At 38.9% G+C, this 13,171-nt stretch overlaps 1 protein-coding gene across 1 annotated transcript in view; it reads left to right on the forward strand.

Annotated features, from left to right (window-relative positions):
- Nucleotides 1–224: 224 nt before the first annotated feature.
- The window catches only part of Nrep (neuronal regeneration related protein), a 29,719-nt gene continuing 16,772 nt past the window's right edge, over nucleotides 225–13,171 (forward strand). The window contains exons 1-2 of the mRNA XM_023703376.1: nucleotides 225–468; nucleotides 1,781–1,844. Of these exons, the coding sequence (XP_023559144.1) occupies nucleotides 1,842–1,844 (3 nt within the window). The 5' untranslated portion in view covers nucleotides 225–468; nucleotides 1,781–1,841. The remainder of the gene's footprint in view (nucleotides 469–1,780; nucleotides 1,845–13,171) is intronic.

A 13,171-nucleotide genomic window follows, 5' to 3' on the forward strand; every position in this document is an offset into this window, starting at 1 on the left:
GGCGCGCGCTGGCCGCTCGCCGCCGGGCCGGGCCGGGCCGCCGAGTCCTGCCGAGTAAGCAGTCTGGCTCCTCGGCGGCAGCGCAGCGGCTGCAAGACTGGGGCGCTGGCCTCGGGCCAGCCCCATCAGAATTAGCTCATTGTTCAACTAGTACACTAGCGACGGGCGAGGGAGCGGAGGGAGGAGGCGTGAGAGGGAGGAGAGAGGGAGACTGATTTAGAGAAAGACACAGGCACACTCGGAGAGAGCGCGCAAGGCAGGGAAGCCTTCCCCTCCTTCTTTTCCGAGGCTGCACTTCTTGGAAGTGGAGCCGGCTTGGGTTTTGTTTCCTTCCCCCTCCCCCCTCTTCCTCCACCCCTTTCCCCTCCCCCTTCCCCAGCTGTCTTTCTAGCATGATGCCCTTTTTCATCCACATTTGTGTTTCAGGTGTAGAGAGGAGAGAGTGAGCAGGGCGCGGGGCTTTTGTCTGTAAGTATATGCTGTTCTCATCTCCGGCCGGGAGCGCTGTTTTCTCTTTTGTGTCCATTCCTTGCCGTTGCCCTTAGCAGGACCCTTCAACCCTGCAGAGTTCATTGCTTTCTCCCTCTAAATTTTGAAGAGCTGAAGCATATTCCTTGGACAAATTCTGGCGGTTTTGGTCCTACCGCATTAAGGCTAGAATGTAACTTCAGCTTTTCTTTTTTCTTTCTTTCTTTCTTTTTTTTTTTTTTTTTTTTTTTTTTTTTTGCCTCTTTTAAGTGCACAAGAGGGAGAAATGCATTCTTTTGAGAAGGGGTGGGGTTTTGCTTGCTGTGTGGTTAATTTTGTTCTTGCTTCTAAAGCATTGTTAGGAACTGTTTCGTGTTTCTGCATTAAGGGCACTTTGGTGTATGCATGCCCCCCATGTAAAATGAATTTGTGTCTCTCCGTCACCCACTTGGTTACTCTTTCAGAGCTGCTGCGTCTGGGGGTCTCTTCGTGCTTTTGATCTTGCAACACTTTCTGCATTTTCTTATACAGCAGTTGAACTTGGGGTGGGGGAGCTTAAAAATAAACGACTGTTTTCTCCTTCGTGTTGAAAATAGCCAGATATGCATTTATATGTTTCTATGCTAACATTACAGGAAAACTCTTTGTAAGAGCTTATGCCACCCTTTTTGAGAACTTTTAGTTTTTCCATTCATCTTAATTTTTTTCATAACTTATATTAACAAAAGAGCTGTGTTTTGACGACGTAAGGGTTGAGGGAACATCACTACAGCATGCACACTAATGTTTATTTGGTTTAAAGGAAAGGGCATAATGGTATATATTCCTGACTTTTTTTCCCTGTGTAGATTTTTTTTTTAACACGGAAGGTTATGTAATGCAGTGCCATTTCCAAAAATATCCACTCTGAGGCATTACACTACACGGTGGAAGGCTGATTCCTATTCTGCCGTCTTGATTGCAAATATACTGCCAGTAGTATGTCTGGGAACAAAGAGCAGCCAGAAAACAATCTATTTTTATCACTTGTTTCTACTTTTAAGTTGCTAAACCTTTTGAACTCCTGGAAATTAAAGATGACCCACCCCCTAAGAATAGCCTTGGGCCCTACAGAGCCAGGTGGCAGGGCTTCCTTTGTCCCCTATTGAAACCTATAGACCACTTGGAAATCGCTCCGAAACTCCAGTGGGTATAATACTTTGCATGTAACTTAACCATAGAAAGTGCCTGTTTGTAACCTCTCAAGAGTCAATGTACACTGACTGACCTGTGGTGAGACAATGTGTCTGCTGTATTTAAACATATTTTGCAGGTTGATCTCCCTGGACTGAAGAGAGGGAGAGGGAAAGCCCAAGACCATTAAGATTCTCAAAATGGTAAGAAGTGGTCGTCAGAGGAAATTCTTAGTAGCTTCTTATCAGTCTCTCTTACACACAAATATCAACCACCTTCAACCGCCTGACTCTTCATTGTTTCTACCCCCTCTGACCTTTAAGAGGTTCGATCTCTAGCATGTGGGAGCTTTGCAGTACAGCGGCTGATGTGAATTGGCTGATGAATTAGATCTTTTGATTTGCCATTGTTTTGAGTAGAAAACTAAAATTCCTCTTTAGAATGAAAAATGTTTTAATTTGAACTACAAAAACTATTCTGTTCTTTAAGAGTGACATGTATGACATCCATGAAAGGGGTGACAACACAAGGGCTCAATTAAAACAATGGAGCTTCTAGAACAATAGCCAGAACTTATCTAAGACTTGTGTGTATACAGTAGTTAAACGGCTATAGTTTATGTTATTAGGTGAAATTCACATGAAGATAAGAGTTTTTGTCTTTGTGTTCCTTATGCAAATACATTGGTCTTTTCTTTCTGATTTGTAACTTGTGAGACCTTTAATTATGGAAGTCAGTCTCTAAATGTATATCTATTGCTGAGAAAGTTTATAATTCAAAGATAGGAATTAAATGTTGGATATCTAGAAACTGAAGAGATAAAGAGAATGCACATTAAAAGCATCTGAATAAGTATCTTAAATTTGTATGAAAATTTTCCTCTTTGGAAAGGTGATCTGAAAACAAAATAATGCAAATGTTATAAAACTTTTTATGTAAGTAAGTGCAGCATGTCCAACTGCAAGTGTTTATATGCTTTTTGAAACACCTCTTTGCTACTTAGAAGGTGTGATTTCTAATTTTACGTTTGAGTTTTTTCTTTATATGAGGGTGGAATTTAGTGAATCAAAATTGAATCTGATGTACTTTGTTTTCTTTGGGAACAGCCCAAGAATAGGCTTCTAAAAAGAAAAATGAATCAGAGGCAATAAATGAGTTCAAATTGACTATTATTAAAAGTAAGGTTTTTTAAAAGATTTTTTCGGGCCAGGGACATAGCTCAGCGGCACAGGCACCTGCCTGGCAAGTGCAAGGACCTGAGTTTGATTCCTGGTACCAAAAAAAAAAAATTGTGCTTCCTTATGTGTGCCTCACCTTTTATTTCAACAAGTATGTGTTAAGATTAAGTGAAGTAGGTCTTGTGTGGACCAGTTTGATAATCGTCAAGTTAAGGAACTTGGGGCAGAAAGACAAAAAGAGGTAAATGTAAAATTATACTAATTGATGGATTTTGTGCAGTTCCTAACTTTATATTAAATTTCTCATTAGCTATTACCATAGAGTAACAGGCTGGTAATAAAGTAGACTGTTGGAAAATACCTTTGTTTACTTAATTCTTTTAGTATGACTGGACACATCCCCCTGCCTCTTGGTGCTGTATCCCAGAGTACCTGTTACCTATTCTTTGTCACCATGGATAAATGACAAAGACTGTATGTTGCAATTTTTCAGGTGACCATTTGGTTAAACATAAATATGACCCCTGTCCTTTCCAAAATGAGCCCAGAGATCAAGATCAGAATAAATATCCTGTTCCTGTAGTGGTGAGTGGTATGGGCTTTGCAGAGAGTGAGCAGGTGCACCAGAGCCTGGAATGAAGGCTGGAACCATTCGGATGCAGAAGGGCACATTAATATTGCCTGTTAATTTTTTATAGTTGCCATTTATGTATGGTGACAGAATGGACAATCACAATTTGTTGCTCTTGGAAAGGTTTTTACCCATGAAAGAATTTTCACAACGTTTTGGTGATTCTTTCATCAAGATGTCAGTCCCTTTTGGCACAAGCCCATTGCCTGAAATGAAACCACTGACAGTTATTGTCTGTGGGTGATTCTAAGTAACTTTCTAACAATCCTTTTATTCTAGGAACTCTGAGCTCTTAGAAGTCCTTGCACATATTTTTTAAAACATATCTTAAAGAGGTCTTGTGTTTTATTCTTTTTGGCAAAACAAAATTAATTCTCTTCCCTTGATTAAAACTAGAATTACTCTGAAGTTCTCTATATCTGGCTAAAAGTAAGGACTTGTCCCACATACAAGGAAAACTACTACAAAGGAGGCAGATTTAACTCCTGGCAACCTCCAGGATAGATGCAAACATGACTTTTCTACTAAAGGTACATTGTCATATACATAATATAAAGGAGATTTAATTTCAGTGTGTTTAGGTTGTTTGATAAAGTGCTCATTCCGGTTATAATTTTATAATCAGCTCAGTCCAATGTAGGAAATAAACTGTTAAACTCCAGAATTCCAAACAGTGATTAAGTACTTAGACTTTTAACATATTCTAAAGTGAAGATGTTTCACACAGTTATTTGGAGACATACAGAAATCTTAGACTGCCTTATACATTGTTCCCCAAAGCAAACACAGGCATACACACTAAAAACAGCCACCTTGTGGGGCTCTGAGGCACCATCCACGTTGTATTCTATTGTATTCTAGGTTTGCCCTTTTGAGTACAACTGCAGGGGGCGCTATTCCCATGGCTTTCAGTGTACGATGGTGGCACTTAGGCTTATGCAGCCCAAAAATACTGTTAAAAGTTTTAGTTTTGAATATAGTATTCTATATCTTAGTTGACCAGAATATTCTTTTCAATATCATTCTTTAATATTTCAGTTTTCTGGTAAGAATGCCTCCTTTTTTTTTTTTTTTGAAATTAATAGAATATGCAATTTTGTAATTATTGTGATTCTGCAGAAATTGTTTGACATTTAATTTATATTTAATTTTGTTCAGTTTTACATTTGTAGAGCTATACCTTTATGGTTCTCTAGTGTTTATTTAAGCATTTTACCTTAAAGGTATTTAACTCAGGTAAGCCAGTGAAAAGAACACTGCAGAATTAGCAGGTTAAGTCTTGATTTTCAACACACTTTCCCCTATGCAGTAAATTTACCTTCCATATGTATCAGAGACTCACCAAGGCAAAAAGAGGGGCTCCTTATTAACAAAAACCTAGAAATTAGAACAAATTAAGTTTTCTTTATGTCTGATGATGTGCTTTTAACAAAGATTGAGTTGACTCCATTGTACCATTCATAGAGCTCTGCTTTCCGTGTAGTCTGAAATGACATTCATGGACTCACAAGAAGACTCTTTGAATAGTCTGTTAACATAAGGTTCCTTGTTTAAAGCAAAACAAAATCAAAGACCGGGGAAGGTTGAGGTCCCACTGGAAATCTGTGCCATTGGGTTTGGAATGTATGTTAAAAAATTGCTTTAGTGACGCTTGATTATAAAGAAGTTGAAGAGTACCTGGGAGGGTAATTTTGTATGGTACTATCTTTTCTTTCACCAGGGAGTCCAAGGCACAGGGAAGGGGAGAATTGGAAATTGTTTGCAGAAGTGGGACAGTAGAGATAGCCCATCTGGGTTTATCTTAGGCCAGCTTCCTCTTGAGCCATATAGATAATTGAAGAGAAGGCACTTGAGTAGAAGTCCCGGAATAAACAACTACTCAAAGTCATTTTAACTTAAAAGAGCCATTTTACAGCTCTTTTAAACTTAGCTACAAATCAGATCATCTTAAATATACTGAAGGAATTCACTGTATTTTAAATCCTAAGATGAATATCTCTAAAATAAAGTATGTTTTTAAAATAATTCACAAAACTAAATGAATAATCTGCAAGTATGAAATTTGTGTATTGAACTATCCCTGTATCTCGTCACCTAAAGACCTGAAGTGCACCCAGATGTGTCGGTCTGACTGCAGCGCACTGGAGGGCAGTGCTGTGGTTTCAGTGGTCCCACATATGTTCTTAGTGCAGTTCCCAGACGGAAAGGCTTGTAAGGCCATATCCTCACAGCCTAAGTGAAATAGAGCACTAAAATAATTATCTGAATAATGATACCTTAAAAAAACTTTTGATTTTTGCCTGATACATCATCTTGCTATTCAAAATGTTACTGGGAAAAAAAAGTCACTGGAGTGATTTAGGAGTGGGAAAGATTTACCTGAATTATCTCTATAATTCATGTGCTATACAAGAAAAGAGTAGAGATAAGGAAATCTTACCAGCAAATCCAACTTAAGTACACCAGGGAGAATGAATTGAATATAGTTGGCTGATCAAGATATTTTGCAAAATTCCAGTTTTGAACTCTGCTTTGAATTGAAAAACAGATTAATCATTAATCTCAGCCCACCTCTGTAGAAATTATTCCTAAAAATACCATTTACTGGATCTAAATTTACCTGAGATAGATATTTCTATGTATTTTGTACCAAGGGAAAGCTTCAAGAACATTTCCTTTCAGTGGTTTAAAACCTAGCAGTGATCTGCTAGTGTACAACAGGTGTTACCATCCCTCATAGCTTGGGTCGTTAGCATTAAATTAGCATGTCTCTTAACTAAATTCTAAATATCAATTCAGTTCTTACTAATAGCAGTGGCATGGTATTAACCTGGGTATCACTATTTGTTAGTTGGATCATGTGCATTTCTTTCATTGCCAGATAAAATTATAGGCCCCAGAGGATTTATAAACTTTGTATACAGTGGTTAGTATAAAATATTAAATGTATGATAATAAGTTCAATAAGTATGTGCATGCTAGTGTCTGTTATACTAAACTTCTCTTGTTCAGCTTTACTGTGATAACTATGAACAGTTTTGAAAACTAGAAGTAACTTACATCCTTAACTTTTTCTTCTAAAGAGCTAGAAAGCTGAAACAAATCATAGTTTACACAAGAAATTATTTTCTATATTTATTAAAAGGTTAAAAATACCTTGTATTTAAGATGTAAAGTACAGCACTAGCTGAAAGAGAGGCTCGAGGCTGCTCAGCGTCACCAGCTTTCAGAGCTCCTCTGAGTGGTAGGGTGGTATGCTGGTCTCTGGGTTTGATCCAGCTGTGGTATTCAGAGCTCACAGCAGCTTATCCTACAGCCATAAAAATCTCCTCGTGAATCCAGGAGGAGATTTGTTCCCAGTATTGGAAGTTTAACTCTTACATTTATTTCCAGTATAACTTTATTCAGTGATCCCAAGAACACAAAGGAGATGTACTTGAAAATGCTGACGAGAATGAGAGGAGTTAGCAGTAAGATTATATGTCTCTTCTCATTTCAAGTGAGTAGCAAGTGGGGGAGTAGGCTGTTTTCTGTGTTCAGCTCTTTGCATAGGAGAAAGTGCATGCTGAGTCTCTGGCCTCGGCCAATTGATACTTTAGTTGTGGAAAGAAAGCATGCATGCAAGCGGATCAAGCAGTGCACAGCAATAGAATCTAGTGCCAAGTGGGAAGATTCACAAGAAGGGTTTTAAGGACTGGGGAAAGCAGTGGAAAACTTATACTAAGGAGGTAGAGCTGAAGCTAGAGCCAGAGATGGCAAGGGTATGGCGTGTATGTCATCGTGAGCACCTCCTGCACTGTGGCAGACATTGGTCAACAGCCTTGGCACTCATTACCCTCCTGAATCTAATGCTCAATATAGTGTTCCAGGAAACCACTCACAGTTGATGGGCATTGGCACAAAATTTGAAATATAGAAATGAACTAGTTATTTCTTGAGAGGAAGCTTTTTATTCTTAGGGCTTAGCCCCAGTCCTTAATAAACATTGATTGGGGAATTTAAAATACTAGATTTGCCTGAGAGAAGAATATTCCAGATAAAAGGAATATGTTAGGAAGTGAGGCTTATACCTGTTTCCTCCCTATTTAGGATCTCATTGCTATTAAGGACAGACCTCAAAAATTAGAGGTAGGTGTCAAGGACTTGCTGTGCTGAGCAATAGGAAGCCACTGAGCTTGCATCTTAGAGGTGACCTCGGGCTCGTGCTTAGGTTACCTAATTGTCTCAGGGTCTTTGCCTTTTGAATATACCTAGTAGAAAAGAATACATACTGCACACATATGTTCTAGTTAAAGGTACAGTTTGCTTTATTGCTACCTCTCCTTTGGGGTTCTATGGGGTAATGAAAAGAAGGAAGATCTGTATATAGCTAGAAGAAACAGGAAAGGAAGAAGGAACATGATCCTCCTCCCATGAAAGTGGCAGCACTTCCATGGGCAGGTCCCAGAAGATCCAGTAGCATTCACCTGGTCACCTAGCGCAGTACTGCTCTGCCATCTTCCCTGGAAGAGGGCATCACGCTCCTTACTGTGAGACAGGCTGGCTGCAGGAATGGACTAGCTCAGCTTCTTTCCCTCTGCCTCTTCCTGACTAGCTAGGTATGCTGATTAAAATGCTAGCCAGCAGTGAACATCATCATAATAAAACTGTTTACAGCCTGAGACTTCCAGGCTGTTACTCATGTCATAGTCTGCTGACCATCTAAGAGGGATTACATCACATGATGCACAAAAGTTGGGAAAGCCAAGTCCAGGAGAGATTTTCTTCTGGACCCAGCACAAAATCTCACCTTCGAAGGCATGAGCTGCAGAATCCTAGCATGAAATGGTAGGTCTGTCTCTTTTGGCTCGATGAGGTGGGCTTACCTGAAAACTCAATGCAAGTGAACGAGGTAAGCATTGCTCTTTGAATTCGTTGTTTTCTCCTTCCTTGTACTCTCAGATAATTTTTTCAGCTACTGTGTTTAGACCTTCATGAATCTGGATACTGTGGTAAGAGAGTTTTGCTAGGAACTGTATAAAATAACTTTATTTGCAGCCATGATGAAATATATTTTCTTTGAGGGACTGGGTCCTTTGTTCTAAATGTGCCCTAGGATTCCTTCCTTGTATGACATAACTTAACTTTATAAGGAATGTACCTCCTGACAAAGAATGGTATTCTTCTAGACTGAATTTAAATGAATTGAACTATGAAAGTCACACCAGTACACCAGGCAGGAATAATCTTATGCTCCTCTGTATGCCTACCACGCATATAACAGTATATTTGAAGCTGACTTATTTCAGCATGTTTTTCTATCCTTGAAAGTTTTGGTCTTGAAACAAGAACACCGACCCCTAGGAACTGCATCACCTGCACTTGGTAGCAGTTGAGGCTGCGATGCCTCATGTTTTTCCTTTTCTTCTGTCAGTAGAATGGTGAATTCAGACATGGAAGTTTCATCATTGAAGGGGAGCTTTGAAACAGGTAGAGAAATTATTTGGCATACTCTTCCTATGAAGTGGAAGGAAATGCTAACCTTATTGACATTTCTAATGGGAGCTTGGAAGAGATCCTGTATCTCTGAAATGGTCTGATCTCTGCTTCCCTCCCTAACCAGGATCTGTCCTGTCCACAGAGATCAATGAATGCCTAAAGCCTGTGGAATAAATGGCTGAGTCAGTGGTCATGGATACCTGAGAATCTGTTTATTTCTAGCCAGAATCAGGTGGCCCACTTTGGGATTTATATCTACTGACAGCTTGGGCCTTTTCAGAGTTGAGACATTTCCAGATTATAAATCTCGTGCTTCCGGGAATGAGGTGACCATATACTGATCATACGTTCACTGCTGCAAAGCCCATCTTGTGGAAAATGTCATAAGTCTCAGTATTAGGGAAGTAAGGGAGAGAGCTAATTAAAATTTGTATGTCCTATCAATATAATTCCTACATTTTAATGCTACATTATTTTACATTTTTTCAAGCAAATAAAGTTCTGAGAGAGCCCAGAAAGCTAAGTTGGTATTAACTGCTGAAAGAGGACTGTCATTCTAAGGTAGAGTCCCACATCTCCACCCCATTGTTGGCTGTGGGGAGCTGTAGTGCAAGAGGTTAATGGTGTTTTTCCAACAAGCAACACTTAGTCTTTCAATAGTCTAATTGAGGCGGTCATGACAGTAAAGGCTGCTCTAGTTTCACAAGGTAATGAAATCTTTTTTTAATAAAATCATTATCTTTGAATGTTTTCTGATCTAAATTTCTTGCCTTCCAAGTGTTATGATTATCTAGCTGGGGATATTTTAAAGATCTATGATTTGTAGATTATTGGTTCAGTGATAATCCTTATTTTCACCCAGTGCAATACATACATAAACTGTGTTCAAGAAGAAAGAAATGATAATATGAGAGAGCATGGCCAATGAAAGGAAAGTCTGTTGGACCCTTTTCAACTGAAGTTGGGAAGGAGAGCCATTGATTAGAAGGGAAGGGAGGATAGCCAGAGAGTTGTTGCCAGAAAAATCCTGGGCCAGACTCACCATTGGGTACTTGAAACAAGAGGTAGATTCATAGCATAGACAGAATGTTGGTGTGGCTGCCCAGTTCTATGTCTTCATCCCCTGCACTCAGATCACCATCATACACCACTGTCCTTTGATTACTGGGGCAGGTAAGAACTCTCCTGGCGGGACTGAGTTTGATACAAATCCAGCAGGGAAAAGTACTGACCAGGGAGAAATTTACAAAAGTTGTTTTGTTTAAAATGGATCTAGGCATTTTGAGGACACTTACTTGGATAAAGTTGGGGTCTGAACCTATTCAGAGAAAAGAGTAGAAACTAAGAGAAGATACTGGTTCTTTGACAGCTGGCGTTCTAGTAGTTAGAAGATAGCCAGATGAGTAAAACTTGCTATCTAAGATACTTACAAGCTTGACCTTGAGAATTTGATGTTAAGTACTTTTTTCACACAATACTATTTCTTGTCCTTCACGGCATTGTCCTGTGAAAATCACCAAAAGGCTTATTAAGGCCTGACCTGAAATTGTGTGCATCCTGCAGGCAGTTGCCGAGCCTCAGTGTGTCAGTGTGCGGTGCGGTGCGGGTCTGGCAGCAGAGTTGAGCACTTGGCCCAGTGCCGGCTGCCGTGAGGGAGCTTACTTGTACGAGCTGAGGCATGAATGCTGTGTGGAGGTCACGCAAGGGTTGAAGGTGTGCAGTATCAAGGAATTTCAACTGTATATTTAAGACAATCAGAATTTAAGAAGATGAATTTATATTTAGTAGCCCACCCCTTTTATTAATATACTTGTCAGGATTTGGTAACCTAGTTTTTAAAATAAAAATTTTTTTAATATTTTTTTCTTTGAGCATTTGACAGGTGTTCATTCTATAACATTAAAAAACTGCCTACCAAATATTTGAAAATACTTCTCAGGGACTAGTGAGTAAATATTCCTCAATTAATTGACTGGGTGATTGAGATTATATACCTATCCAATTTAGTTAGCATAGAGTCAAAAATTATTTCATAACTTCTTTGCGCCCTTGCCGTCTACATAATTTTGGTTCTTAATTATCTGGTTTTGATTTTTCCCAGGGATGGATACTCTACACCACAAATAAGTCTCCATTTCTTGCAGCCTTATGCAGTCTTGGGTCTAATTATACATCATAAAATGCCCTTCCCTTGCATATTTTGCTTAATTCTTGATAATAGAAATCTTAAAATGTTCTGATCTTGTTATCATGGTCTGGGAGCCAAGTCTCCACATCTTTTCATTTAATCTTTATTAAGGCCCTTTTTCCCTTTTCTTTCATGAGGACTGCTGTTTGAACTTTAATTTTATTATGGGAGGCTTGACTATCTACACTGTCACAATCAATTCAATCAGAGATTCAATTAAATTTGTTCGTTGGCATCATAGAAACAGTTTCGCTGATAATTAATGTATTTTTTTTACTAACTGATCAGCTGTTACTGCAGTGTTTAGTCAAAGTTAGTGGTACACCATATTTTTGTGTGTGTACTGTGGTTGCATACAATATTGTATATGTAATTTGAGGATCAAAAATGGCATACTTTATTATTTGCTATTTGGTAACTACAATTGAGTAAAACCAAGAATTGGCTTATTACTCCACCTCCATTTTTCCATTAGTCTACCAGGAATTTCTAATACATTAAAAGTTTCCTAATGTAATCAGGTTAAATTTATTTTTCTTCCTGAATTTACCATTCTTAGTAGTTTATTCACTGACTCTCTGGCCTAGGAAATGTTTATTTTCCTCTTCCTCAATTAAGATCATTTTGTATTTTTATGCAGTAGATTGTTTATGTCTTTATTTTTATCGTCAGTAAAAATAAGATTGTAATTCTCCTGAGCAGTTTGTTAAATTGACTAGACTTTTGAAAAACATAGTTATGGTGAACATGATTTCAAATGCTTTCAAAGGCACTGTGCTAAGTCAGATCATTCATCACTAGGCCATCTAACAAGGAGCTGTGTTAGGGTTCACTTAGGGGTCATAGGAAAACAATTTGGTTTTTCAGCAAATGCCCTTTGTAATTGGCTGCTGTGATTACTAGATATTTGCTGAACATTTCCTTTCAAGGAAAACTGAAAAAAAGAGAAAACTGTGATTACCAGTATTACTTGGGATTAGTTAGCACCAGAGTCTTCGTGTAGCTGTGCGCCCAAGTTGCTGCTGTAAAGCTGGACATTTCTCAGTAGCTGCGGCAACCCTTGAATGTTAGAGAGCAAATCCTTTTGTGATCTCAAGCAGTGCTTTTTTTTTTTTAAGGTAAGTTACATTTGGAGAGTGACTGTTTACTGGAAACAGCAGAGCAACAAAGAATGTTGAGAATATCACTCTTGATAATAGATGTCAGAAATCTATATAAATTTTGTCACAAGGGCACTAGGAGGAAATGCTCAGCACCTACTGGGGGATTGTAAATAGGCTCCAGCTTTCAGGAAGCTTCATGGTGATGTTTCAGGTGGTTCTGAGGAAACTGCAGAACAGATCAATCCTGACAGATGGTTCTTTGAGAAGAGAGGCTGGCTTTGGAGCCTCTCATGTTTCTTGGCCACACTGCATTGGGCCAGTTTCTTGACTACTCTCCCTCAATTTCTCATCCATAAAATAGTGAGCAGGGGAGATAGTCACTGACTCATCCACTTTCATGCCTGACCCTATTACCATTTCACCCTTGAAATAGTAAAGATTAAACTAGTGCACTAGTTTACATGCCTTAACTTTTAACATGCCTTAAGTTAACATGCCTTAACTTTTAAGGCATAACAGGCTGTAAGCGTATGTAGCTCAGTGGTAGAGTGCGGAGCATGTGTTCATCCCCAGCACTGGGAATAACTAGCAAAAAATATCATGGACTCCATTTCTATAGCAAACTGTGAGTCGTCAAATTTCCGTTTTCTGCCTATGTGGGTTTCAGTAACTCCCATGTATTTGTCATAGGTGTTTTCTTTTGGGGAAGTATAGTTTTGAAGTTTGGGTTTCAATAGAAGAAAGACTAAGGGAAAAAGAAAATAAAAATGGGAGGTGAGGTCTTCTCTTGGTGAATGTAGTCAGGATTTGGAATGAAGTTCCAGGTTTCCAGCACTGTCTTTTTCACAGTAATTAGAAGACAGGTGATTCTTTGTCCGAGGTACCTTACCTCCTAATTCAGTATTCCTTTTGCACTTACTTTCATAACTCTTGATTCATGTGTTTCTTTGCT

Source organism: Octodon degus, unplaced genomic scaffold, assembly GCF_000260255.1.
Source record: "Octodon degus isolate 3935 unplaced genomic scaffold, OctDeg1.0 scaffold00169, whole genome shotgun sequence".
Taxonomy (NCBI): Eukaryota; Metazoa; Chordata; class Mammalia; order Rodentia; family Octodontidae; genus Octodon; species Octodon degus.